This window comes from Nematostella vectensis, chromosome 9 (assembly GCF_932526225.1).
Source record: "Nematostella vectensis chromosome 9, jaNemVect1.1, whole genome shotgun sequence".
Classification (NCBI taxonomy): Eukaryota; Metazoa; Cnidaria; class Anthozoa; order Actiniaria; family Edwardsiidae; genus Nematostella; species Nematostella vectensis.
In genome coordinates, this window is record NC_064042.1 from 14438166 (window position 1) to 14466125 (window position 27960).

Here is a 27960-nt window from a genome sequence, read left to right on the forward strand (position 1 = left end):
CACGTTGGCATACCCCCTCGTCACCAGGCTGCCCAATGGCGGATCTAGGGGTCTAGGGGGAGGGCTACCCCTCAGAATCAATATTTTAGTATTAATAATTTGAAGCTTAAATCCACAAATTAAAATCACGCTTTACGTTTACCGGTAACTTAATAAAACTTCTTGGTGATAGTGCTTTGCGAAATTATTTTGTTTTCTAGCTCGCGCTGTTAATTCCTTATTTGAACACATTATATTCAATTTGCAGTGATTCGTTTGCTGGCCGCCATCTTAAGAATGCCAAAAAATTTCCCGAACGCTCGTCCCGGGCTCTTTTAGACCACAATGAAAACGCCATCTATTGATTGATATGACTTTAAGCATTACGTCCATTCCATAGGGTCGTTTTGACGATGCTGAAGACGACTGCCAGAAAGGTAGGTGCCCATTATTATTATCACCACCACCACCATCATCATCATCATCATCACCACCACCACCATCATCGTCGTCGTCGTTGTCGTCGTCACCGACATCATCATTATCATCATCATCATCATCATCATCATCATCATCATCATCATCATCATCATCATCATCATCATCTTCTTCATCATCATCAACAACATAAAAGAATAATTACTATTTTGATATATCAAGCGATTGCCATCTTTGATCGACATCATACAAGCGGAGATTGGAACTTCTGATTGATTTAAAGTTCGATTAAAAAAGTTTGATTTCCGTACGTTCGATTGTGTTCGGTTGAGTTCGGTTCTCTTCGATCACCGAGCCGATTGCGAATAAATCGAACGAGTCGAATTTTCTTTATGTTTGTAAGTTTAAGCACGCACATAACATGGCACTTCAAATTGGCTTCCACAGCACGGTCCAGATGTTGAACGAGTTCAAAACATTTTCATCAAATATTTGTGTTGAACGTACATGTTTTATCGTTCAGCCACTTGTCACAAAAAACATTGCGCGCGCTTCGTGATTTTATCCAATAAAAGCCCGAAATTCCCATGACGTCACTTTGATTTCTCGCGTTATGATAACGGAAAAAGTGCCCGCGCTCATGTTTTATGAAAAAGTTTTTGTGTTTAGCCACCTCCCAAAACATGCTCGCGCCAGATTTCGATTTCAATGTTTGACAAACATGTTGGAATGTTTAGCCAGGCCTTTTTTTACATAGAATATGGGAATAGAAAAAAATATATATGCGCAGCCCACACAAAGGAATTTCTTCCCTTTTCGCTCCACTACCCCACCCCTATCCTCCTGTTGCATGCGTTTTTCATCAAATGTTTTTCTTTCTATAGTTCTTTGCCGATATTCTGAGAATGTGGATGCAAGAGATCTGTTGGTAAAGATTAAAGAAATAAAGAGAAACATCCACAGAGAGAAACAGAAGCATAACAATTTTGCTTCTTCTTTTGCTGGCCAAGCAACCGAGGTAAGGGAGGTAGTTCAACCACCAACCAAGGGGAGGGGCAGGGACGAGCGCCAGTCCCCCGCTTTTGAAAGTGCTGCCCCTCCCCCCCCCCCCCCCCCCCACTTTTCTGAGCGTATGTTTCTTTATATATGAACGTTTTTTTAAACCAACGGGTTCGAAGCGGCACATGTCCCGTGCATACAAACCTAGTTTTTTCCCCGCGTTATTATAAATAGTGCTTAAAGATTTGGAACCACCACACACCCCTTCCCCCTGAAACCACCAACCACTCCCCCCACCCCCCACCCCCACCCCTAAAAACCACCAAACACTTATGGGGCCACTCGGCCGCCCCTGCGCACTATGCCAAAACGTGCCACACAGCGCTATACTGAAAACTATATTTAACAATTAGACTACGAGTTCGAGTTTGATAGAATTGTTTTAGTATAAATCCACTCACATATTGCCTTCAAATAAATGACTATTTTAATAATTCTCAGCAATAGATAACACAAACAACGAAAACAGTATTTTTACAAAATCAAAACAGCGCACGCTACACCACATCACAACACACCACAACACACCACACCCCACTACACCACACCATAACACAACACACCACGCCACGCCACACCCCACCCCACCCCACCACAACACCACGCCACACCCAACCCCACAACACCACAACACACCACAACACACAACACCACAACACACCACAACATAGCACATTACAACACACCACAATACACCACAACACATCACAACACATAACAACACACCACGCCACACCCCACCACATCACAACACACCTCAACACACCACACCACACCACAACATACCACAGCATACCACACCACACCACGCTACACCACAACACGCCACACCACAACAGACCACAACACACCACAACACACCTCAACATACCACAACACACCACACCATGCCACGCCACACCCCACTACACAACAACACACCACGACACACCACAACACACCACACCACGCTACACCACAACACACCACGCCATACCTCACCCAACCCCAAAACAACACACCACACCACAGAACGCCATAACACGCCACACCTCAACACACCTTAACACACCACAACACACCTCAACACACCACAACACGCCACACCACACCACAACACACCACAACACACCTCAACACACCACAACATACCATACCACAACACACCACGCTACACCACACCACAATACACCACACCACAATACACCACAACACACCACAACACACCACAACACACCACACCTCAACACACCTCAACACACCACAACATACCACAGCATACCACACCACACCACAACACACCCCACTACACCACACCATAACACAACACACCACGCCATGCCACACCCAACCCACACCACACCACAACATACCACAGAATACCACACCACAACACACAAAAACACGCTACACCACAACAGACCACAACACACCTCAACACACCAGAACACACCACACCATGCCACGCCACACCCCACTACACCACAACACACCACACCACACCCCACTACACCACACCATAACACAACACACAACGCCACACCCAACCCCACCACACCACAACATGCCACAGCACACCACAACACACCACGCCATACCTCACCCAACCCCAAAACAACACACCACACCACAGAACGCCATAACACGCCACACCTCAACACACCACAACACACCACACCATGCCATGCCACACCCCACTACACCACAACACACAACAACACACCCAACCCCACCCCACCACACCCCACCACACCACACCACAACACGCCACAACACACCACACCACACCACAACACACCTCAACACACCACAACACACCACAACACACCTCAAAACACCACAACATACCATACCACAACACACCACACCACACCACAACACACCACAACACACCACACCACACCACACCACAACACACCACACCACACCACAACACACCACAACACACCTCAACACACCACAACATACCATACCACAACACACCACACTACACCACACCACAATACACCACAACACACCTCAACACACCACAACATACCATACCACAACACACCACACTACACCACACCACAATACACCACAACACACCACAACACGCCACACCACACCACACCACACCACAACACACCTCAACACACCACAACATACCATACCACAACACACCACACTACACCACACCACAATACACCACAACACACCTCAACACATAACAACACACCACGCCACACCCCACCACATCACAACACACCACGCCACGCCACGCCACACCCAACCCCACCCCACCACACCACAACACACCACACCACAACACACCACACCACGCCATACCTCATCACACCACACCACAACACACCCAACCCCACCTCACCACAACACACAACGACACACCACGACCAACTCCACCACAACACCCCACCCCACACCACAACACAACATACCACACCACAGAACGCCACAACACGCCACACCACAACACACCACAACACACCTCAACACATCACACCACAACATACAAAAGCATATCACACCACACCACAACACACCACAACACACCACAACACGCCACACAACACCACAACACACCTCAACACACCACGCCACACCAAACCCCACCCTATCACACCACAACATGCCACAGCACACCACAACACACCAGGCCATACCTCATCACACCACACCACAACACACCCAACCCCACCTCACCACAACACACCACGACACACCACACCCAACCCCACCACAACACACCTCAACACACCACACCTTAACATACCACACCACAACATACCACAGCATACCACACCACACCACAACACACCACACCACGCTACACCACAACACGCCACACCACAACAGACCACAACACACCGCAACAAACCTCAACACACCACAACACACCACACCATGCCACGCCACACCCCAATCCATCACAACACACCACAACACCACGCCACGCCACACCCAACCCCACCACACCACAACACGCCACACCACACCACACCACGCTACACCACACCACACCACAACACACCACAACACACCTCAACAAATAATAACACACCTCACCACGCACACCCCACCACACCACAACACATCACACCACACCTCAACACACCACACCACGCCACACCCAACCACACCACAACACACCACACCCCGCTACACCACAACCCAAAACACCACACCACAACACGCCACACCACAACACTCCACACCACACCACACCTCAACACACCAAAACACACCTCAACACACCACATCCCGCCACACCCAACCCCACCCCACCACACCACGCCACACCACAACACGCTAAACCACACCCAACCCAACCCCACATAACCCCACCACACCACACCACACCTCACCACAACACACCACACCACAACACACCACACCACAACACACCACAACACACCACATTACATTACTGCATAGAAACTTATCCACTTTCTTCCAAATGATACCATACCACACAAAGCCACCCAACGCCACGACACGTAACACCTTACCTCACATCATATTGCATTACATTGCATTGCGCCCCATCAAATGAGTAAAGATGTTTTCTTATATGATTCAGCAGCAATTGATGCAATGATGCATACATTTTTTATTTTAAAGGGCAAGGATCTAGTTCCAAAGGAAATGATTAACTTTCATATCTTGGTCATCACAAATATAGGGTACCTCTTACGATAGCCAACAGTTACCAATGGAAAAATTTGAGAAGAAAAGCCCCAAGAAAAAGGTAATTGCAATGATTAAGAAAGTAAATTTTTGGGTCTAAGTTGCTGCTGGAAAGAGCAACATCAGCATTTGAGTGCTGAATGATCGTGAGATGCGATATTTCACCTGTCTGGTTTTGTTTCTCTTATGCTATACCCAGGATGGTATGTCGTTAATATTGGACTTGCGCTTCGAGATCACTCGAACTTTTGGGTGGTAAACTAGCGCGCACCCAGGCTTTTAGCAGCAAAAAAACAGCAACAAAAAACAACTTATTTATCGCTTACGAATAAAGCCAGAAGGTTTATTATTATTATTTTTTTTCAGGAAGGGTTTATTTTTATTAAAATATTTTCTTCGTTCTCTGGCGTGACGCAGTCATTTCTGTGTTTATTTTGGCCCGAATTTGCCACCCAAAAGGTCACGTGATCTCTTAGCGCAGGTCCCCTATTGTAGCTGGTATTTTCAGATTATGTAATACATTCTGAGAGACATCAATAATACAAATGCCGAATTTGTTTTCACAGAAGGTCGCACAAATGCCAGCAAGTCCTGTAAAAACGGTAAAATGTCATTTGGAGAATTTGATATTCCTCCTTAGAAAAACGTTATTTTTTTTTCTCGACTTATAAGAACCCGCTAGCCTAAAATTATCAACTTAGAGTCCTTTTTGAGAAAAACCTATTTAGCCTAGAACTTTTAACAGTTTTTTAATTGTAATACATCATTTATTTATTTATTCATTACATATCAGTTTGAAATAATCTTAAAAATTGAAAAAAAAAACCATTTAAGGGGTCATAGAGGCCTTTTTTTACAATTGACTTATCTACATCAACAACTCTACTAGTCATTATCGTTTTAGAAAATTGAGTTTAGAACCTTTTTAAGAACTTAAATAACCCAAAATGTCATTAAGCACCCATTATGCGAAAACGTTTTTAGGCTAACAAAAACTAGGTTCTTATACGTGGGTGTTCTCTGAACGGTTTAAAGTTTTTTACTCGCCTACTTATTCCTGTTAGTCCTCTAGAGCTTAGAGTGCCCCGATTCACGATTACGTCTTTTTGTAGCTGAAAATGAAGACGAAGAAGGAAAGAAAGACCGAGAGAAAAATTCAGATGGTTAGTTTCTGGATAATTAGCTATAAGAAACGTTAGTAAAGAGACATACAACACTGGACCGTGGGCAACTACTTCGAGAACAAGATTTAAGGCAAATGAGTAACCACGCGTACATGTGTCAACCGTAGTAGGAAATCACTTTGGCTTGGAAATCAAGAATCATTAGGACATTATTACAAATGGAGCTCTTGCATTACGGACCACTAACTTTACTCTTAAAAGCGCTATGTCTGTTCAACAAATGTTTTTGATTGGTCGAGCAGCGGTATGACTTATGGGAAGCACCTACAGTCGAATCGTTTTTACAGATCGTGATAAAAATTCGTTCACGAGTTATTATATTCATTCAGAAGGTGATGGATTCTTTTCTTCTTATGTTCTAGACTGACTTATCTGCTTATGATGATAAGGAACAATAAAAGAACGTTACAGTTTACATTTCAGTTTACATATTCTGTCTCTCTTTGTTGTAGCAAAAGGAGGAAGAGATTCGTCGCATTTGTCTGGAGATAGAAGAAAAGGAAAAAGGTCAAGAGACACAAAAACAGGCGAAAAAAGAAGATCAGGTAATAATCTAATTACAATTCCTAGATCGAAAGAAATTAAGACGTAGGTCGTACCATCTTGCAAGGCACTTTTACATAGATTCTGCAAGATTTTGATGTCAATTTCCAACCTTCCTACGCGGTGTTTTGGGCCCCGTATTGGGACTTTTACATGGATTCTAAAGGTTATCTTGCAGAATTTACATAAATTCAACAAGGTTTCGACGACATTTTTACAACCTTTTTGTTTTGTAATAACTTTACCTTTTTGGTTTTGTAATAACTATATATACTTTGTAAGTCAGAAGTTATCTCGTTTTGATTTACATACTAATTGCATTATGGTCATGTTAATTTACAATGTATGTGAAAACCTTGTAAATTGATTTACACATTATGAGAAGTCATATTTACACATTTTCTAGATGGCGATGAGTAGATTTTTCCAGTTGAGTAGTTCAACATTAGATAAAGTATCAAAGTTAATGAGTTTTACTCTGATAAAGAAAAAGGTAGACTTGGGTTAGTGTAAAACGTGTGGCTAGAATGGAAAAAAATGATGACAATTTTGTTTTCATTGTCTTAGGTCAGTGAGCCCCAACCAATCAAAATCACCTACGACGTTATGGCAGGTATTCAATGTTGTTAAATTGTCATATTATCATACGCTCTATTTCCACCGTCGCTTGGCCTCATCGGCCTCACTAACGGCTAGATCAATGGTCACACGCTTGTCCGTGACGTCACTTCCGATATCATGCAACACTCCTTTCACAAGTTCCTTCTGTAAAATGTTCAAATAGCAAAATAATACACAAGGGCTTAAACCTCGCTGAAGCGTCAAAATGTATATAAAAAAGAACTAATTTCTCTTCACAATTTCTCCACCTGCCGTTATTGTATTGATTTGCTGTGCGCTGATCAGATCGTCGACCGAATATTCCTCGGTTGTTTTCTCTAGCTTACCCTAACGTCTTAGCGATCAATAAGAGAACATTAAGAAGAGGGCCTTAGGTATCATCTGGCGTGGAATGAAGTATTGTGACGCCCTAGCACAAGCCAACATCATGACTTTAGAAAACAGACGTGTGGATAAGTGTAAGAAATTCGTAATCGAGATTATTAAGCCTAGTAGTCCGGTTTATGCCCTGATTCATAACAGACTCATTAATTCAAAACATTGCATGTGCCTTAGGTCCGAAAGGAAGTCTCACCCTGCCCCCGTAAATACAGATCGCTTTCCTAAATGTGTTATTGTAAGATCTGAACCCTTTAATTAAAATTACTTTTGTTGCGCACATAGCCTGTAATTCAGTCACACTGCAAAAGGCTTTAATAAACTATTATATTAGTCAGCGAAGAAAAGGCCCGCTATCGGATACATTTTAACACAGATATATCTAACCCAGCGGATTCAAGACTTCAAGCATTTTAATTGAGCCTTGCAAATGACCTTACGCCTCTTTCTCAAATAGCTGAAATTTTAATCACTACACAAACTGCCAGATCAGTTTTCCGGCCAGTTTTCTGTAGAACGACATTATAACTATTTATTTTCCCAAGGTTCTTTTTTCAATCTTCCTCGTTTCTTTCTTCTTCTTAAGCATTTTTATTTAAATTCTTTGACTTCTAAGGTCCTTTGTTTCTGTATCAGCATTGGATGCCGGGAAGAAGAAGAAGAAAAGCAAATTAGAGCGCATTCAATCGAGTAGCGATGTTGCCATAGGAAGATCAAGTCGTTCATCCAGTGTCAGCTCATGTCTTGCATTGCAAGGTATTTTTCACAGTGTGTTAAGTGAACGGACTGTTTATGTCATCTGTCCATCAGGGTGTTCATGTCATCTGTCCATAAGGGTGTTCATGTCATCTGTCCATCAGGGTGTTCATGTCTTCTGTCCATCAGGGTGTTCATGTCATCTGTCCATCAGGGTGTTCATGTCATCTGTCCAACAGGGTGTTCATGTCATCTGTCCATCAGGGTGTTTACGTCATCTGTCCATCAGGATGTTCATGTCATCTGTCCATCAGGGGTGTTTAGGTCATCTGTCAATCAGGGTGTTCATGTCATCTGTCCAACAGGGTGTTCATGTCATCTGTCCATCAGGGTGTTTAGGTCATCTGTCCAACAGGGTGTTCATGTCATCTGTCCATCAGGGTGTTCATGTCATCTGTCCATCAGGGTGTTCATGTCATCTTTCCATCAGGGTGTTCGGGTCATCTGTCCAGTGTTTTTATGTCATCTGTACATGAGGGTGTTCATGTCATTTGTCCATCAGGGTGTTCATGTCATTTGTCCATCAGGGTGTTCATGTCATCTGTCCATCAGGGTGTTCATGTCATCTGTCTATCTGTCCATTAGGGTGTTCATGTCATCTGTCTACCAGGGTGTTCATGTTATCTGTCCATCAGTGTTCATGTCATCTGTCCATCAGGTTGTTAATGTCATCTGTCCATCAGGGTGTTCATGTTTTCTGTCCATCAGGGTGTTCATGTCATCTGTCCATCAGGGTGTTCGGGTCATCTGTCCATCAGGGTGTTCATGTCATCTGTCCATCAGGGTGTTCTTGTAAATTGTCCATCAGGGTGTTCATGTCATCTGTCCATCAGGGTGTTCATGTCATCTGTCCATCAGGGTGTTCATGTCATCTGTCCATCAGGGTGTTCATGTCATTTGTCCATCAGGGTGTTCAGGTCATCTTTCCATCAGGGTGTTCGGGTCATCTGTCCAGTGTTTTTATGTCATCTGTACATCAGGGTGTTCATGTCATTTGTCCATCAGGGTGTTCATGTCATCTGTCCATCAGGGTGTTCATGTCATCTGTCTATCTGTCCATTAGGGTGTTCATGTCATCTGTCTACCAGGGTGTTCATGTTATCTGTCCATCAGTGTTCATGTCATCTGTCCATCAGGTTGTTAATGTCATCTGTCCATCAGGGTGTTCATGTTTTCTGTCCATCAGGGTGTTCATGTCATCTGTCCATCAGGGTGTTCATGTCATCTGTCCATCAGGGTGTTCAGGTCATATGTCCAACAGGGTGTTCATGTCATATGTCCAACAGGGTGTTCATGTCATCTGTCCATCAGGGTGTTTATGTCTTCTGTCCATCAGGGTGTTCATGTCATCTTTCCATCAGGGATGTTCAGGTCATCTGTCAATCAGGGTGTTCATGTCATCTGTCCAACAGGGTGTTCATGTCATCTGTTCTTCAGGGTGTTTAGGTCATCTGTCCATCAGGATGTTCATGTCAGTTGTCCATAAGGGTTTTCATGTCATTTTTCAATCAGGGTTTTCATGTTTTCTGTCCATCAGGGTGTTTATGTCAGCTGTCCATCAGGGTGTTTGTGTCAGCTGTCCATCAGGGTGTTCATGTCAGCTGTCCATCAGGGTGTTCATGTCATCTGTCCATCAGGGTGTTCATGTCATTTGTCCATCAGGGTGTTCATGTCATTTGTCCACCAGGGTGTTCATGTCATCTGTCCACCAGGGTGTTCATGTCATCTGTCCAACAGGGTGTTCATGTCATCTGTCTATTAGGGTACTCATGTCATCTGTCCATCAGGGTGTTCATGTCATCTGTCCATCAGGGTGTTCATGTCATCTGTCCATCAGGGTGTTTAGGTCATCTGTCCATCAGGGTGTTCAGGTCATCTGTCTATCTGTCCATCAGGGTGTTCATGTCATCTGTCTATCAGGGTGTTCATATGATCTGTCTATCAGTGTTCATGTCATCTGTCCATCAGTGTTCATGTCATCTGTCCATCAGGTTGTTCATGTTATTTGTCCATCAGGGTGTTTATGTCAACTGTCCATCAGGGTCTTCAGGTCATCTGTCTGTAAGGGTGTTCATGTCATTTGTCCATCAGGATGTTCATGTCATCTTTCCATCAGGGTGTTCAGGTCATCTGTCAATTAGGGTGTTCAGGTCATCTGTCAATCAGGGTGTTCATGTCATCTGTCCATCAGGGTGTTCGGGTCATTTGTCCATCGGGGTGTTCAGGTCATCTGTCCATCAGGGTGTTCGGGTCATCTGTCCATCAGGGTGTTCATGTCATCTGTCCATCAGGGTGTTCGGGTAATTTGTCCATCAGGGTGTTCAGGTCATCTGTCCATCAAGGTGTTCGGGTCATCTGTCCATCAGGGTGTTCATGTCATCTGTCCATCAGGGTGTTCATGTCATCTGTCCATCAGGGTGTTCATGTCATCTGTCCATCAGGGTGTTCATGTCATCTGTCCATCAGGGTGTTCATGTCATCTGTTCATCAGGGTGTTCATGTTACCTGTCCATCAGCGTGTTCATGTCATCTGTCCATCAGGGTTTTCATGTTATCTGTCCATCAGGGTGTTCATGTTTTCTGTCCATCAGGGTATTCATGTCATCTGTCCATCAGGTTGTTCATGTCATCTGTCCATCAGGTTGTTCATGTCATCTGTCCATCAGGGTGTTCATGTTTTCTGTACATCAGGGTGTTTATGTCATCTGTCCATTAAGGTGTTCGGGTCATCTGTCCATCAGGGTGTTCATGTCATCTGTCCATCAGGGTGTTCATGTCATCTGTCCATCAGGGTGTTCAGGTCATCTGTCCATCAGGGTGTTCAGATCATCTGTCTATCTGTCCATCAGTGTGTTCATGTTATCTGTCTATCAGGGTGTTCATGTTATCTGTCCATCAGTGTTCATGTCATCTGTCCATCAGGTTGTTCATGTCATCTGTCCATCAGGTTGTTCAGGTCATCTGTCCATCGGGGTCTTCAGGTCATCTGTCCAACAGGGTGTTCATGTCATCTGTCCATCAGGGTGTTCATGTCATCTGTCCATCAGGGTGTTCATGTCATCTGTCCATCAGGGTGTTCAGGTCATCTGTCCATCAGGGTGTTCATGTCATATGTCCATCAGGGTGTTCAGGTCATCTCTCTATCAGGGTCTTCAGGTCATCTGTCCATCAGGTTGTTCAGGTCATCTGTCCATCGGGGTCTTCAGGTCATCTGTCCAACAGGGTGTTCATGTCATCTGTCCATCAGGGTGTTCATGTCATCTGTCCATCAGGGTGTTCATGTCATCTGTCCATCAGGGTGTTAAGGTCATCTGTCCATCAGGATGTTCAGGTCATCTGTCCATCGGGGTCTTCAGGTCATCTGACCAACAGGGTGTTCATGTCATCTGTCCATCAGGGTGTTCATGTCATCTGTCCATCAGGGTGTTCATGTCATCTGTCCATCAGGGTGTTCAGGTCATCTGTCCATCAGGGTCTTCAGGTCATCTTTCCATCAGGGTCTTTAGGTCATCTGTCCATCAGGGTCTTCAGGTCATCTGTCCATCAGAGTCTTCAGGTCATCTGTCCATCAGGGTAATCATGTCATCTGTCCATCAGGGTGTTCATGTCATCTGTCCATCAGGGTGTTCATGTTTTCTGTCCATCAGGGTGTTCATGTCATCTGTCCTTCAGGGTGTTCGGGTCATCTGTCCATCAGGGTGTTCATGTCATCTGTCCATTAGGGTGTTCATGTCAACTCTCCATCAGGGTGTTCATGTCATCTGTCCAACAGGGTGGTCATGTCATTAGTCTATCAGGGTGTTAATTTCATCTGTCCATCAGGGTGTTCAGTTCATCAGTACTTCAGGGTGTTTATACATTTTTGTTTTTAAATTGTTTGACTTCTAAGGTCCTTTGTTTTTTTTTATATCAGCATTGGATGCCAGGAAAATAAAGAAGAACAGCAAATTAGAGCGCACTCAATCGAGTATTGACCTTGCCACTGGAAGATCAAGTCGGTCATCCAGTGTCAGCTCATGTGTTGCATTGCAAGGTATTTTTCACTGGGTGTTCATGTCATCGGTCTATCAGGGTGTTCCGGTCATCTGTCTATCAGTTTGTTCATGTCATCTGTCCAACAGGGTGTTTATGTCATCTGTCCATCAGGGTCTTCAGGTCATCTGTCTATAAGGGTATTCATGTCATTTGTCCATAAGGGTGTTCATGTCATCTTTCCATCAGGGTGTTCAGGTCATCTGTCCATAAGGGTGTTCAGGTCATCTGTCAATCAGGGTGTTCATGTCATCTGTCAATCAGGGTGTTCAGGTCATCTGTCTATCAGGGTGTTCAGGTCATCTGTCCATCGGGGTGTTTATGTCATCTGTCCATCAGGGTGTTTATGTCATCTGTCCATCAGGGTGTTCATGTAATCTGTCCATCAGGGTATTCATGTCATATGTCCATCAGGGTGTTTATGTTATCTGTCCATCAAGGTGTTCGGGTCATCTGTCCATCAAGGTGTTCGGGTCATCTGTCCATCAGGGTGTTCATGTCATCTGTCCATCAGGGTGTTCATGTCATCTGTCCATCAGGGTGTTCATGTCATCTGTCCATCAGGGTGTTCATGTCATTTGTCCATCAGGGTGTTCATGTCATCTGTTCATCAGGGTGTTCATGTTATCTGTCCATCAGCGTGTTCATGTCATCTGTCCATCAGGGTGTTCATGTCATCTGTCCATCAGGGTGTTCATGTTATCTGTCCATCAGGGTGTTTAGGTCATCTGTCCATCAGGGTGTTCAGGTCATCTGTCAATCAGGGTCTTCAGGTCATCTGTCCATCAGGGTGTTTATGTCATCTGTCCATCAGGTTGTTCAGGTCATCTGTCCATCGGGGTCTTCAGGTCATCTGTCCATCAGGGTGTTCATGTTTTCTGTCCATCAGGGTGTTTATGTCATCTGTCCATCAGGGTGTTCATGTCATCTGTCCATCAGGGTGTTCATGTTATCTGTCCATCAGGGTGTTTAGGTCATCTGTCCATCAGGGTGTTCAGGTCATCTGTCTATCTGTCCATCAGTATGTTTAGGTCATCTGTCCATCAGGGTGTTCATGTCATCCATCCATCAGGGTGTTCAGGTCATCTGTCCAACAGGGTGTTCATGTCATCTGTCCATCAGGGTGTTCATGTCATCTGTCCATCAGGGTGTTCGGGTCATCTGTCCATCAGGATGTTCATGTCATCTGTCCATCAGGGGTGTTTAGGTCATCTGTCAATCAGGGTGTTCATGTCATCTGTCCAACAGGGTGTTCATGTCATCTGCCCATCAGGGTGTTTAGGTCATCTGTCCATCAGGATGTTCATGTCATCTGTCCATCAGGGGTGTTTAGGTCATCTGTCAATCAGGGTGTTCATGTCATCTGTCCAACAGGGTGTTCATGTCATCTGTCCATCAGGGTGTTTAGGTCATCTGTCCATCAGGATATTTATGTCATCTGTCCATCAGGGTGTTCATGTCATCTGTCCATCAGGGTGTTCATGTCATCTGTCCATCAGGGTGTTCATGTCATCTTTCCATCAGGGTGTTCGGGTCATCTGTCCAGTGTTTTTATGTCATCTGTACATGAGGGTGTTCATGTCATTTGTCCATCAGGGTGTTCATGTCATTTGTCCATCAGGGTGTTCATGTCATCTGTCCATCAGGGTGTTCATGTCATCTGTCTATCTGTCCATTAGGGTGTTCATGTCATCTGTCTACCAGGGTGTTCATGTTATCTGTCCATCAGTGTTCATGTCATCTGTCCATCAGGTTGTTAATGTCATCTGTCCATCAGGGTGTTCATGTTTTCTGTCCATCAGGGTGTTCATGTCATCTGTCCATCAGGGTGTTCGGGTCATCTGTCCATCAGGGTGTTCATGTCATCTGTCCATCAGGGTGTTCTTGTAAATTGTCCATCAGGGTGTTCATGTCATCTGTCCATCAGGGTGTTCATGTCATCTGTCCATCAGGGTGTTCATGTCATCTGTCCATCAGGGTGTTCATGTCATTTGTCCATCAGGGTGTTCAGGTCATCTTTCCATCAGGGTGTTCGGGTCATCTGTCCATTGTTTTTATGTCATCTGTACATCAGGGTGTTCATGTCATTTGTCCATCAGGGTGTTCATGTCATCTGTCCATCAGGGTATTCATGTCATCTGTCTATCTGTCCATTAGGGTGTTCATGTCATCTGTCTACCAGGGTGTTCATGTTATCTGTCCATCAGTGTTCATGTCATCTGTCCATCAGGTTGTTAATGTCATCTGTCCATCAGGGTGTTCATGTTTTCTGTCCATCACGGTGTTCATGTCATCTGTCCATCAGGGTGTTCATGTCATCTGTCCATCAGGGTGTTCAGGTCATATGTCCAACAGGGTGTTCATGTCATATGTCCAACAGGGTGTTCGGGTCATCTGTCCATCAGGGTGTTTATGTCTTCTGTCCATCAGGGTGTTCATGTCATCTTTCCATCAGGGATGTTCAGGTCATCTGTCAATCAGGGTGTTCATGTCATCTGTCCAACAGGGTGTTCATGTCATCTGTTCTTCAGGGTGTTTAGGTCATCTGTCCATCAGGATGTTCATGTCAGTTGTCCATAAGGGTTTTCATGTCATTTTTCAATCAGGGTTTTCATGTTTTCTGTCCATCAGGGTGTTTATGTCAGCTGTCCATCAGGGTGTTTGTGTCAGCTGTCCATCAGGGTGTTCATGTCAGCTGTCCATCAGGGTGTTCATGTCATCTGTCCATCAGGGTGTTCATGTCATTTGTCCATCAGGGTGTTCATGTCATTTGTCCACCAGGGTGTTCATGTCATCTGTCCACCAGGGTGTTCATGTCATCTGTCCAACAGGGTGTTCATGTCATCTGTCTATCAGGGTACTCATGTCATCTGTCCATCAGGGTGTTCATGTCATCTGTCCATCAGGGTGTTCATGTCATCTGTCCATCAGGGTGTTTAGGTCATCTGTCCATCAGGGTGTTCAGGTCATCTGTCTATCTGTCCATCAGGGTGTTCATGTCATCTGTCTATCAGGGTGTTCATATGATCTGTCTATCAGTGTTCATGTCATCTGTCCATCAGTGTTCATGTCATCTGTCCATCAGGTTGTTCATGTTATTTGTCCATCAGGGTGTTTATGTCAACTGTCCATCAGGGTCTTCAGGTCATCTGTCTGTAAGGGTGTTCATGTCATTTGTCCATCAGGGTGTTCATGTCATCTTTCCATCAGGGTGTTCAGGTCATCTGTCAATTAGGGTGTTCAGGTCATCTGTCAATCAGGGTGTTCATGTCATCTGTCCATCAGGGTGTTCGGGTCATTTGTCCTTCGGGGTGTTCAGGGCATCTGTCCATCAGGGTGTTCGGGTCATCTGTCCATCAGGGTGTTCATGTCATCTGTCCATCAGGGTGTTCGGGTAATTTGTCCATCAGGGTGTTCAGGTCATCTGTCCATCAAGGTGTTCGGGTCATCTGTCCATCAGGGTGTTCATGTCATCTGTCCATCAGGGTGTTCATGTCATCTGTCCATCAGGGTGTTCATGTCATCTGTCCATCAGGGTGTTCATGTCATCTGTCCATCAGGGTGTTCATGTCATCTGTTCATCAGGGTGTTCATGTTACCTGTCCATCAGCGTGTTCATGTCATCTGTCCATCAGGGTTTTCATGTTATCTGTCCATCAGGGTGTTCATGTTTTCTGTCCATCAGGGTATTCATGTCATCTGTCCATCAGGTTGTTCATGTCATCTGTCCATCAGGTTGTTCATGTCATCTGTCCATCAGGGTGTTCATGTTTTCTGTACATCAGGGTGTTTATGTCATCTGTCCATTAAGGTGTTCGGGTCATCTGTCCATCAGGGTGTTCATGTCATCTGTCCATCAGGGTGTTCATGTCATCTGTCCATCAGGGTGTTCAGGTCATCTGTCCATCAGGGTGTTCAGATCATCTGTCTATCTGTCCATCAGTGTGTTCATGTTATCTGTCTATCAGGGTGTTCATGTTATCTGTCCATCAGTGTTCATGTCATCTGTCCATCAGGTTGTTCATGTCATCTGTCCATCAGGTTGTTCAGGTCATCTGTCCATCGGGGTCTTCAGGTCATCTGTCCAACAGGGTGTTCATGTCATCTGTCCATCAGGGTGTTCATGTCATCTGTCCATCAGGGTGTTCATGTCATCTGTCCATCAGGGTGTTCAGGTCATCTGTCCATCAGGGTGTTCATGTCATATGTCCATCAGGGTGTTCAGGTCATCTCTCTATCAGGGTCTTCAGGTCATCTTTCCATCAGGTTGTTCAGGTCATCTGTCCATCGGGGTCTTCAGGTCATCTGTCCAACAGGGTGTTCATGTCATCTGTCCATCAGGGTGTTCATGTCATCTGTCCATCAGGGTGTTCATGTCATCTGTCCATCAGGGTGTTAAGGTCATCTGTCCATCAGGATGTTCAGGTCATCTGTCCATCGGGGTCTTCAGGTCATCTGACCAACAGGGTGTTCATGTCATCTGTCCATCAGGGTGTTCATGTCATCTGTCCATCAGGGTGTTCATGTCATCTGTCCATCAGGGTGTTCAGGTCATCTGTCCATCAGGGTCTTCAGGTCATCTTTCCATCAGGGTCTTTAGGTCATCTGTCCATCAGGGTCTTCAGGTCATCTGTCCATCAGAGTCTTCAGGTCATCTGTCCATCAGGGTAATCATGTCATCTGTCCATCAGGGTGTTCATGTCATCTGTCCATCAGGGTGTTCATGTTTTCTGTCCATCAGGGTGTTCATGTCATCTGTCCTTCAGGGTGTTCGGGTCATCTGTCCATCAGGGTGTTCATGTCATCTGTCCAACAGGGTGGTCATGTCATTAGTCTATCAGGGTGTTAATTTCATCTGTCCATCAGGGTGTTCAGTTCATCAGTACTTCAGGGTGTTTATACATTTTTGTTTTTAAATTGTTTGACTTCTAAGGTCCTTTGTTTTTTTTTATATCAGCATTGGATGCCAGGAAAATAAAGAAGAACAGCAAATTAGAGCGCACTCAATCGAGTATTGACCTTGCCACTGGAAGATCAAGTCGGTCATCCAGTGTCAGCTCATGTGTTGCATTGCAAGGTATTTTTCACTGGGTGTTCATGTCATCGGTCTATCAGGGTGTTCCGGTCATCTGTCTATCAGTTTGTTCATGTCATCTGTCCAACAGGGTGTTTATGTCATCTGTCCATCAGGGTCTTCAGGTCATCTGTCTATAAGGGTATTCATGTCATTTGTCCATAAGGGTGTTCATGTCATCTTTCCATCAGGGTGTTCAGGTCATCTGTCCATAAGGGTGTTCAGGTCATCTGTCAATCAGGGTGTTCATGTCATCTGTCAATCAGGGTGTTCAGGTCATCTGTCTATCAGTGTGTTCAGGTCATCTGTCCATCGGGGTGTTTATGTCATCTGTCCATCAGGGTGTTTATGTCATCTGTCCATCAGGGTGTTCATGTAATCTGTCCATCAGGGTATTCATGTCATATGTCCATCAGGGTGTTTATGTTATCTGTCCATCAAGGTGTTCGGGTCATCTGTCCATCAAGGTGTTCGGGTCATCTGTCCATCAGGGTGTTCAGGTCATCTGTCCATCAGGGTGTTCATGTCATCTGTCCATCAGGGTGTTCATGTCATCTGTCCATCAGGGTGTTCATGTCATTTGTCCATCAGGGTGTTCATGTCATCTGTTCATCAGGGTGTTCATGTTATCTGTCCATCAGCGTGTTCATGTCATCTGTCCATCAGGGTGTTCATGTCATCTGTCCATCAGGGTGTTCATGTCATTTGTCCATAAGGGTGTTCATGTCATCTTTCCATCAGGGTGTTCAGGTCATCTGTCCATAAGGGTGTTCAGGTCATCTGTCAATCAGGGTGTTCATGTCATCTGTCAATCAGGGTGTTCAGGTCATCTGTCTATCAGGGTGTTCAGGTCATCTGTCCATCGGGGTGTTTATGTCATCTGTCCATCAGGGTGTTTATGTCATCTGTCCATCAGGGTGTTCATGTAATCTGTCCATCAGGGTATTCATGTCATATGTCCATCAGGGTGTTTATGTTATCTGTCCATCAAGGTGTTCGGGTCATCTGTCCATCAAGGTGTTCGGGTCATCTGTCCATCAGGGTGTTCATGTCATCTGTCCATCAGGGTGTTCATGTCATCTGTCCATCAGGGTGTTCATGTCATCTGTCCATCAGGGTGTTCATGTCATTTGTCCATCAGGGTGTTCATGTCATCTGTTCATCAGGGTGTTCATGTTATCTGTCCATCAGCGTGTTCATGTCATCTGTCCATCAGGGTGTTCATGTCATCTGTCCATCAGAGTGTTCATGTTATCTGTCCATCAGGGTGTTTAGGTCATCTGTCCATCAGGGTGTTCAGGTCATCTGTCAATCAGGGTCTTCAGGTCATCTGTCCATCAGGGTGTTTATGTCATCTGTCCATCAGGTTGTTCAGGTCATCTGTCCATCGGGGTCTTCAGGTCATCTGTCCATCAGGGTGTTCATGTTTTCTGTCCATCAGGGTGTTTATGTCATCTGTCCATCAGGGTGTTCATGTCATCTGTCCATCAGGGTGTTCATGTTATCTGTCCATCAGGGTGTTTAGGTCATCTGTCCATCAGGGTGTTCAGGTCATCTGTCTATCTGTCCATCAGTATGTTTAGGTCATCTGTCCATCAGGGTGTTCATGTCATCCATCCATCAGGGTGTTCAGGTCATCTGTCCAACAGGGTGTTCATGTCATCTGTCCATCAGGGTGTTCATGTCATCTGTCCATCAGGGTGTTTGGGTCATCTGTCCATCAGGGTGTTCATGTCATCTGTCCATCAGGGTGTTCGGGTCATTTGTCCATCACGGTGTTCAGGTCATCTGTCCATCAGGGTGTTCGGGTCATCTGTCCATCAGGGTGTTCATGTCATCTGTCCATCAGGGTATTCGGGTAATTTGTCCATCAGGGTGTTCAGGTCATCTGTCCATCAAGGTGTTCGGGTCATCTGTCCATCAGGGTGTTTATGTCATCTGTCCATCAGGGTGTTCATGTCATCTGTCCATCAGGGTGTTCATGTCATCTGTCCATCAGGGTGTTCATGTCATCTGTCCATCAGGGTGTTCATGTCATCTGTTCATCAGGGTGTTCATGTGATCTGTCCATCAGCGTGTTCATGTCATCTGTCCATCAGGGTGTTCATGACATCTGTCCATCAGGGTGTTCATGTCATCTGTCCATCACGGTGTTCATGTCATCTGTTTATCAGGGTGTTCATGTTATCTGTTCATCAGCGTGTTCATGTCATCTGTCCATCAGCGTGTTCATGTCATCTGTCCATCAGGGTGTTCATGTTATCTGTCCATCTGGGTATTCATGTCATCTGTCCATCAGGTTGTTCATGTCATCTGTCCATCAGGGTGTTGATGTCATCTGTCTATCAGGGTGTTCATGTTTTCTGTACATCAGGGTGTTTATGTCATCTGTCCATTAGGGTGTTCGGGTCATCTGTCCATCAGGGTGTTCATGTCATCTGTCCATCAGGGTGTTTAGGTCATCTGTCCATCAGGGTGTTCAGATCATCTGTCTATTTGTCCATCAGTGTGTTCATGTTATCTGTCTATCAGGGTGTTCATGTTATCTGTCCATCAGTGTTCATGTCATCTGTCCATCAGGTTGTTCATGTCATCTGTCCATCAGGTTGTTCAGGTCATCTGTCCATCGGGGTCTTCAGGTCATCTGTCCAACAGGGTGTTCATGTCATCTGTCCATCAGGGTGTTCATGTCATCTGTCCATCAGGGTGTTTATGTCATCTGTCCATCAGGGTGTTCAGGTCATCTGTCCATCAGGGTGTTCATGTCATATGTCCATCAGGGTGTTCAGGTCATCTCTCTATCAGGGTCTTCAGGTCATCTGTCCATCAGGTTGTTCAGGTCATCTGTCCATCGGGGTCTTCAGGTCATCTGTCCAACAGGGTGTTCATGTCATCTGTCCATCAGGGTGTTCATGTCATCTGTCCATCAGGGTGTTCATGTCATCTGTCCATCAGGGTGTTAAGGTCATCTGTCCATCAGGATGTTCAGGTCATCTGTCCATCGGGGTCTTCAGGTCATCTGACCAACAGGGTTTTCATGTCATCTGTCCATCAGGGTGTTCATGTCATCTGTCCATCAGGGTGTTCATGTCATCTGTCCATCAGGGTGTTCAGGTCATCTGTCCATCAGGGTCTTCAGGTCATCTTTCCATCAGGGTCTTTAGGTCATCTGTCCATCAGGGTCTTCAGGTCATCTGTCCATCAGAGTCTTCAGGTCATCTGTCCATCAGGGTAATCATGTCATCTGTCCATCAGGGTGTTCATGTCATCTGTCCATCAGGGTGTTCATGTTTTCTGTCCATCAGGGTGTTCATGTCATCTGTCCTTCAGGGTGTTCGGGTCATCTGTCCATCAGGGTGTTCATGTCATCTGTCCATTAGGGTGTTCATGTCAAATCTCCATCAGGGTGTTCATGTCATCTGTCCAACAGGGTGGTCATGTCATTAGTCTATCAGGGTGTTAATTTCATCTGTCCATCAGGGTGTTCAGTTCATCAGTACTTCAGGGTGTTTATACATTTTTGTTTTTAAATTGTTTGACTTCTAAGGTCCTTTGTTTTTTTTTATATCAGCATTGGATGCCAGGAAAATAAAGAAGAACAGCAAATTAGAGCGCACTAAATCGAGTATTGACCTTGCCACTGGAAGATCAAGTCGGTCATCCAGTGTCAGCTCATGTGTTGCATTGCAAGGTATTTTTCACTGGGTGTTCATGTCATCAGTCTATCAGGGTGTTCCGGTCATCTGTCTATCAGTTTGTTCATGTCATCTGTCCAACAGGGTGTTTATGTCATCTGTCCATCAGGGTCTTCAGGTCATCTGTCTATAAGGGTATTCATGTCATTTGTCCATAAGGGTGTTCATGTCATCTTTCCATCAGGGTGTTCAGGTCATCTGTCCATAAGGGTGTTCAGGTCATCTGTCAATCAGGGTGTTCATGTCATCTGTCAATCAGGGTGTTCAGGTCATCTGTCTATCAGGGTGTTCAGGTCATCTGTCCATCGGGGTGTTTATGTCATCTGTCCATCAGGGTGTTTATGTCATCTGTCCATCAGGGTGTTTATGTAATCTGTCCATCAGGGTATTCATGTCATATGTCCATCAGGGTGTTTATGTTATCTGTCCATCAAGGTGTTCGGGTCATCTGTCCATCAAGGTGTTCGGGTCATCTGTCCATCAGGGTGTTCATGTCATCTGTCCATCAGGGTGTTCATGTCATCTGTCCATCAGGGTGTTCATGTCATCTGTCCATCAGGGTGTTCATGTCATTTGTCCATCAGGGTGTTCATGTCATCTGTTCATCAGGGTGTTCATGTTATCTGTCCATCAGCGTGTTCATGTCATCTGTCCATCAGGGTGTTAATGTCATCTGTCCATCAGGGTGTTCATGTTATCTGTCCATCAGGGTGTTTAGGTCATCTGTCCATCAGGGTGTTCAGGTCATCTGTCAATCAGGGTCTTCAGGTCATCTGTCCATCAGGGTGTTTATGTCATCTGTCCATCAGGTTGTTCAGGTCATCTGTCCATCGGGGTCTTCAGGTCATCTGTCCATCAGGGTGTTCATGTTTTCTGTCCATCAGGGTGTTTATGTCATCTGTCCATCAGGGTGTTCATGTCATCTGTCCATCAGGGTGTTCATGTTATCTGTCCATCAGGGTGTTTAGGTCATCTGTCCATCAGGGTGTTCAGGTCATCTGTCTATCTGTCCATCAGTATGTTTAGGTCATCTGTCCATCAGGGTGTTCATGTCATCCATCCATCAGGGTGTTCAGGTCATCTGTCCAACAGGGTGTTCATGTCATCTGTCCATCAGGGTGTTCATGTCATCTGTCCATCAGGGTGTTCGGGTCATCTGTCCATCAGGGTGTTCATGTCATCTGTCCATCAGGGTGTTAGGGTCATCTGTCCATCAGGGTGTTCATGTCATCTGTCCATCAGGGTGTTCATGTCATCTGTCCATCAGGGTGTTAAGGTCATCTGTCCATCAGGGTGTTCAGGTCATCTGTCTATCAGGATGTTCATGTTATCTGTCCATCGGGGTATTCATGTCATCTGTCCATCAGGGTGTTCATGTCATCTGTCCATCAGGGTGTTCATGTCATCTGTCGATCAGGGTGTTAAGGTCATCTGTCCATCAGGGTGTTCAGGTCATCTATCCATCAGGGTGTTCAGGTCATTTGTCCATTAGTGTGTTCTGGTCATCTGTCCATCAGGGTGTTCATGTCATCTGTCCATCAGGGTGTTAAGGTCATCTTTCCATCAGGGTGTTCAGGTTATCTGTCCATCAGGGTGTTCAGGTCATCTGTCCATCAGGGTCTTCAGGTCATCTGTCAATCAGGGTCTTTAGGTCATCTGTCCAACAGGGTGTTCAGGTCATCTGTCCATCAGGGTGTTCATGTCATCTGTCCATCAGGGTGTTCATGTCATCTGTCCATCAGGGTGTTCGGGTAATCTGTCCATCAGGGTGTTCATGTCATCTGTCCATCAGGGTGTTCATGTCATCTGTCCATCAGGGTGTACATGTCATCTGTCCATCAGGGTGTTCATGTCATCTGTCCATCAGGGTGTTCATCATGTCATCTGTCCATCAGGGTGTTCAGGTCATCTGCCCATCAGGGTGTTCAGGTAATCTGTCCATCAGGCTGTTCATGTCATCAGTCCATCAGGCTGTTCAGGTCATCTGCCCATCAGGGTGTTCAGGTCATCTGTCCATCAGGGTGTTCATGTCATCTGTCCATCAGGGTGTCATGTTATCTGTCCATCAGGCTGTTCATGTCATCAGTCCATCAGGCTGTTCATGTCATCTGCTTATCAGGATGTTCATGTCATCTGTCCATCAGGGTGTTCAGGTCATCTGTCCATCAGGGTGTTAATGTCATCTGTCATCAGGGTGTTCAGGTCATCTGTCCATCAGGGTGTTCATGTCATCTGTCCATCAGGGTGTTCATGTCATCTGTCCATCAGAGAGTTCGGGTAATCTGTCCATCAGAGAGTTCGGGTCATCTGTCCATCAGGGTGTTCATCATGTCATCTGTCCGTCAGGGTGTTCGGGTCATCTGTCCATCAGAGAGTTCGGGTCATCTGTCCATCAGGGTGTTCATGTCATCTGTCCATCAGGGTGTTCAGGTCATCTGCCCATCAGGGTGTTCAGGTAATCTGTCCATCAGGCTGTTCATGTCATCAGTCCATCAGGCTGTTCAGGTCATCTGCCCATCAGGGTGTTCAGGTCATCTGTCCATCAGGGTGTTCATGTCATCTGTCCATCAGGGTGTTCAGGTCATCTGCCTATCAGGGTGTTCAGGTAATCTGTCCATCAGGCTGTTCATGTCATCAGTCCATCAGGCTGTTCAGGTCATCTGCCCATCAGGGTGTTCAGGTCATCTGTCCATCAGGGTGTTCATGTCATCTGTCCATCAGGGTGTTCATGTCATCTGTCCATCAGGGTGTTCATGTTATCTGTCCATCAGGGTGTTTAGGTCATCTGTCCATCAGGGTGTTCAGGTCATCTGTCTATCTGTCCATCAGTATGTTTAGGTCATCTGTCCATCAGGGTGTTCATGTCATCCATCCATCAGGGTGTTCAGGTCATCTGTCCAACAGGGTGTTCATGTCATCTGTCCATCAGGGTGTTCATCATGTCATCTGTCCATCAGGGTGTTCCGGTCATCTGCCCATCAGGGTGTTCAGGTAATCTGTCCATCAGGCTGTTCATGTCATCAGTCCATCAGGCTGTTCAGGTCATCTGCCCATCAGGGTGTTCAGGTCATCTGTCCATCAGGGTGTTCATGTCATCTGTCCATCAGGGTGTCATGTTATCTGTCCATCAGGCTGTTCATGTCATCAGTCCATCAGGCTGTTCATGTCATCTGCTTATCAGGATGTTCATGTCATCTGTCCATCAGGGTGTTCAGGTCATCTGTCCATCAGGGTGTTAATGTCATCTGTCATCAGGGTGTTCAGGTCATCTGTCCATCAGGGTGTTCATGTCATCTGTCCATCAGGGTGTTCATGTCATCTGTCCATCAGAGAGTTCGGGTAATCTGTCCATCAGAGAGTTCGGGTCATCTGTCCATCAGGGTGTTCATCATGTCATCTGTCCGTCAGGGTGTTCGGGTCATCTGTCCATCAGAGAGTTCGGGTCATCTGTCCATCAGGGTGTTCATGTCATCTGTCTATCAGGGTTTTCGGGTCATCTGTCCATCACGGTGTTCATGTCATCTGTCCATCAGGGTGTTAATGTCATCTGTCCATCAGGGTGTTCATGTCATCTGTCCATCAGGGTGTTCATGTCATCTGTCCATCAGGGTGTTCATCATGTCATCTGTCCATCAGGGTGTTCAGGTCATCTGCCCATCAGGGTGTTCAGGTAATCTGTCAATCAGGCTGTTCATGTCATCAGTCCATCAGGCTGTTCAGGTCATCTGCCCATCAGGGTGTTCAGGTCATCTGTCCATCAGGGTGTTCATGTCATCTGTCCATCAGGGTGTTCATGTCATCTGTCCATCAGGGTGTTCATGTTATCTGTCCATCAGGGTGTTTAGGTCATCTGTCCATCAGGGTGTTCAGGTCATCTGTCTATCTGTCCATCAGTATGTTTAGGTCATCTGTCCATCAGGGTGTTCATGTCATCCATCCATCAGGGTGTTCAGGTCATCTGTCCAACAGGGTGTTCATGTCATCTGTCCATCAGGGTGTTCATGTCATCTGTCCATCAGGGTGTTCGGGTCATCTGTCCATCAGGGTGTTCATGTCATCTGTCCATCAGGGTGTTAGGGTCATCTGTCCATCAGGGTGTTCATGTCATCTGTCCATCAGGGTGTTCATGTCATCTGTCCATCAGGGTGTTAAGGTCATCTGTCCATCAGGGTGTTCAGGTCATCTGTCTATCAGGATGTTCATGTTATCTGTCCATCGGGGTATTCATGTCATCTGTCCATCAGGGTGTTCATGTCATCTGTCCATCAGGGTGTTCATGTCATCTGTCGATCAGGGTGTTAAGGTCATCTGTCCATCAGGGTGTTCAGGTCATCTTTCCATCAGGGTGTTCAGGTCATTTGTCCATCAGGGTGTTCGGGTCATCTTTCCATCAGGGTGTTCATGTCATCTGTCCATCAGGGTGTTAAGGTCATCTTTCCATCAGGGTGTTCAGGTTATCTGTCCATCAGGGTGTTCAGGTCATCTGTCTATCAGGGTCTTCAGGTCATCTGTCAATGAGGGTCTTTAGGTCATCTGTCCAACAGGGTGTTCAGGTCATCTGTCCATCAGGGTGTTCATGTCATCTGTCCATCAGGGTGTTCATGTCATCTGTCCATCAGGGTGTTCGGGTCATCTGTCCATCAGGGTGTTCATATCATCTGTCCATCAGGGTGTTCATGTCATCTGTCCATCAGGGTGTACATGTCATCTGTCCATCAGGGTGTTCATGTCATCTGTCCATCAGGCTGTTCAGGTCATCTGCCCATCAGGGTGTTCAGGTCATCTGTCCATCAGGGTGTTCATGTCATCTGTCTATCAGGGTGTCATGTTATCTGTCCATCAGGCTGTTCATGTCATCAGTCCATCAGGCTGTTCATGTCATCTGCCCATCAGGATGTTCATGTCATCTGTCCATCAGGGTGTTCAGGTCATCTGTCCATCAGGGTGTTAATGTCATCTGTCATCAGGGTGTTCAGGTCATCTGTCCATCAGGGTGTTCATGTCATCTGTCCATCAGGGTGTTCATGTCATCTGTCCATCAGAGAGTTCGGGTAATCTGTCCATCAGAGAGTTCGGGTCATCTGTCCATCAGGGTGTTCATCATGTCATCTGTCCGTCAGGGTGTTCGGGTCATCTGTCTATCAGAGAGTTCGGGTCATCTGTCAATCAGGGTGTTCATGTCATCTGTCTATCAGGGTTTTCGGGTCATCTGTCCATCACGGTGTTCATGTCATCTGTCCATCAGGGTGTTAATGTCATCTGTCCATCAGTGTGTTCAGGTCATTTGTCCATCAGGGTGTTAAGGTCATCTGTCAATCAGGGTCTTCAGGTCATCTGTCCATCAGGGTGTTCAGGTCATCTGTCCATCAGGGTGTTCAGGTCATCTGTCAATCAGGGTGTTTATGTCATCTGTCCATCAGGGTGTTCAGGTCATCTTTCCATCAGGGTCTTCATGTCATCTGTCCATCAGGGTGTTCATGTCATCTGTTTATCAGGGTGTTCATGTCATCTGTCCATCAAGGTGTTAAGGTCATCTGTCCATCAGGGTGTTCATGTCATCTGTCCATCATGGTGTTAAGGTCATCTTTCCATCAGGGTGTTCAGGTTATCTGTCCATCAGGTTCTTCAGGTCATCTGTCCAACAGGTTGTTCATGTCATCTGTCCATCAGAGTGTTAATGTCATCTGTCATCAGGGTGCTCATGTCATCTGTCCATCAGGGTGTTCGGGTCATCTGTCCATCAGGGAGTTCGGGTCATCTGTCCATCAGGGTGTTCATGACATCTGTCTATCAGGGTTTTCGGGTCATCTGTCCATCACGGTGTTCATGTCATCTGTCCATCAGGGTGTTCATGTCATCTGTCCATTAGTGTGTTCATGTCATCTGTCCATCAGGGTGTTCATGTCATCTGTCCATCAGGGTGTTCAGGTCATCTGTCCATCAGGGTGTTCATGTCATCTGTCCATCAGTGTGTTCATGTCATCTGTCCATCAGGGTGTTCATGTCATCTGTCCTTCAGGGTGTTCAGGTCATCTGTTTAACAGGGTGTTCATGTCATCTGTCCATCAGTGTGTTTATGTCATCTGTCCATCAGGGTGTTAAGGTCATCTTTCCATCAGGGTAATCAGGTTATCTGTCCATCAGGGTGTTCAGGTCATCTGTCCATCAGGGTCTTCAGGTCATCTGTCAATCAGGGTCTTTAGGTCATCTGTCCAACAGGGTGTTCAGGTCATCTGTCCATCAGGGTGTTCAGGTCATCTGTCAATCAGGGTGTTCATGTCATCTGTCCATCAGGGTGTTCAGGTCATCTGTCAATCAGGGTCTTCAGGTCATCTGTCCATCAGGGTGTTCATGTCATCTGTCCATCAGGGTGTTCATGTCATCTGTCCATCAGGGTGTTCAGGTCATCTGTCCATCAGGATGTTCAGGTCATCTGTCAATCAGGGTATTCAGATCATCTGTCAATCAGGTTCTTCAGGTCATCTGTCCAACAGGGTGTTCATGTCATCTGTCCATCAGGGTGTTCATGTCATCT

The 27960-nt window shown here is 45.8% G+C and overlaps 1 protein-coding gene across 4 annotated transcripts in view; it reads left to right on the forward strand.

Moving 5' to 3' along the window:
- LOC5501869 (helicase with zinc finger domain 2) overlaps positions 1–27960 on the forward strand; it is a 66357-nt gene that overhangs the window by 10586 nt on the left and 27811 nt on the right. For all 4 annotated transcript variants that reach the window (XM_048732824.1, XM_048732825.1, XM_048732826.1 and 1 more), the window contains 11 exons: positions 380–416; positions 1302–1435; positions 5138–5203; positions 5709–5744; positions 6255–6305; positions 6779–6871; positions 7437–7482; positions 8505–8624; positions 12538–12657; positions 17614–17733; positions 21302–21421. In XM_048732824.1, coding sequence (XP_048588781.1) covers positions 380–416; positions 1302–1435; positions 5138–5203; positions 5709–5744; positions 6255–6305; positions 6779–6871; positions 7437–7482; positions 8505–8624; positions 12538–12657; positions 17614–17733; positions 21302–21421 — 943 coding nt within the window. The remainder of the gene's footprint in view (positions 1–379; positions 417–1301; positions 1436–5137; positions 5204–5708; positions 5745–6254; positions 6306–6778; positions 6872–7436; positions 7483–8504; positions 8625–12537; positions 12658–17613; positions 17734–21301; positions 21422–27960) is intronic.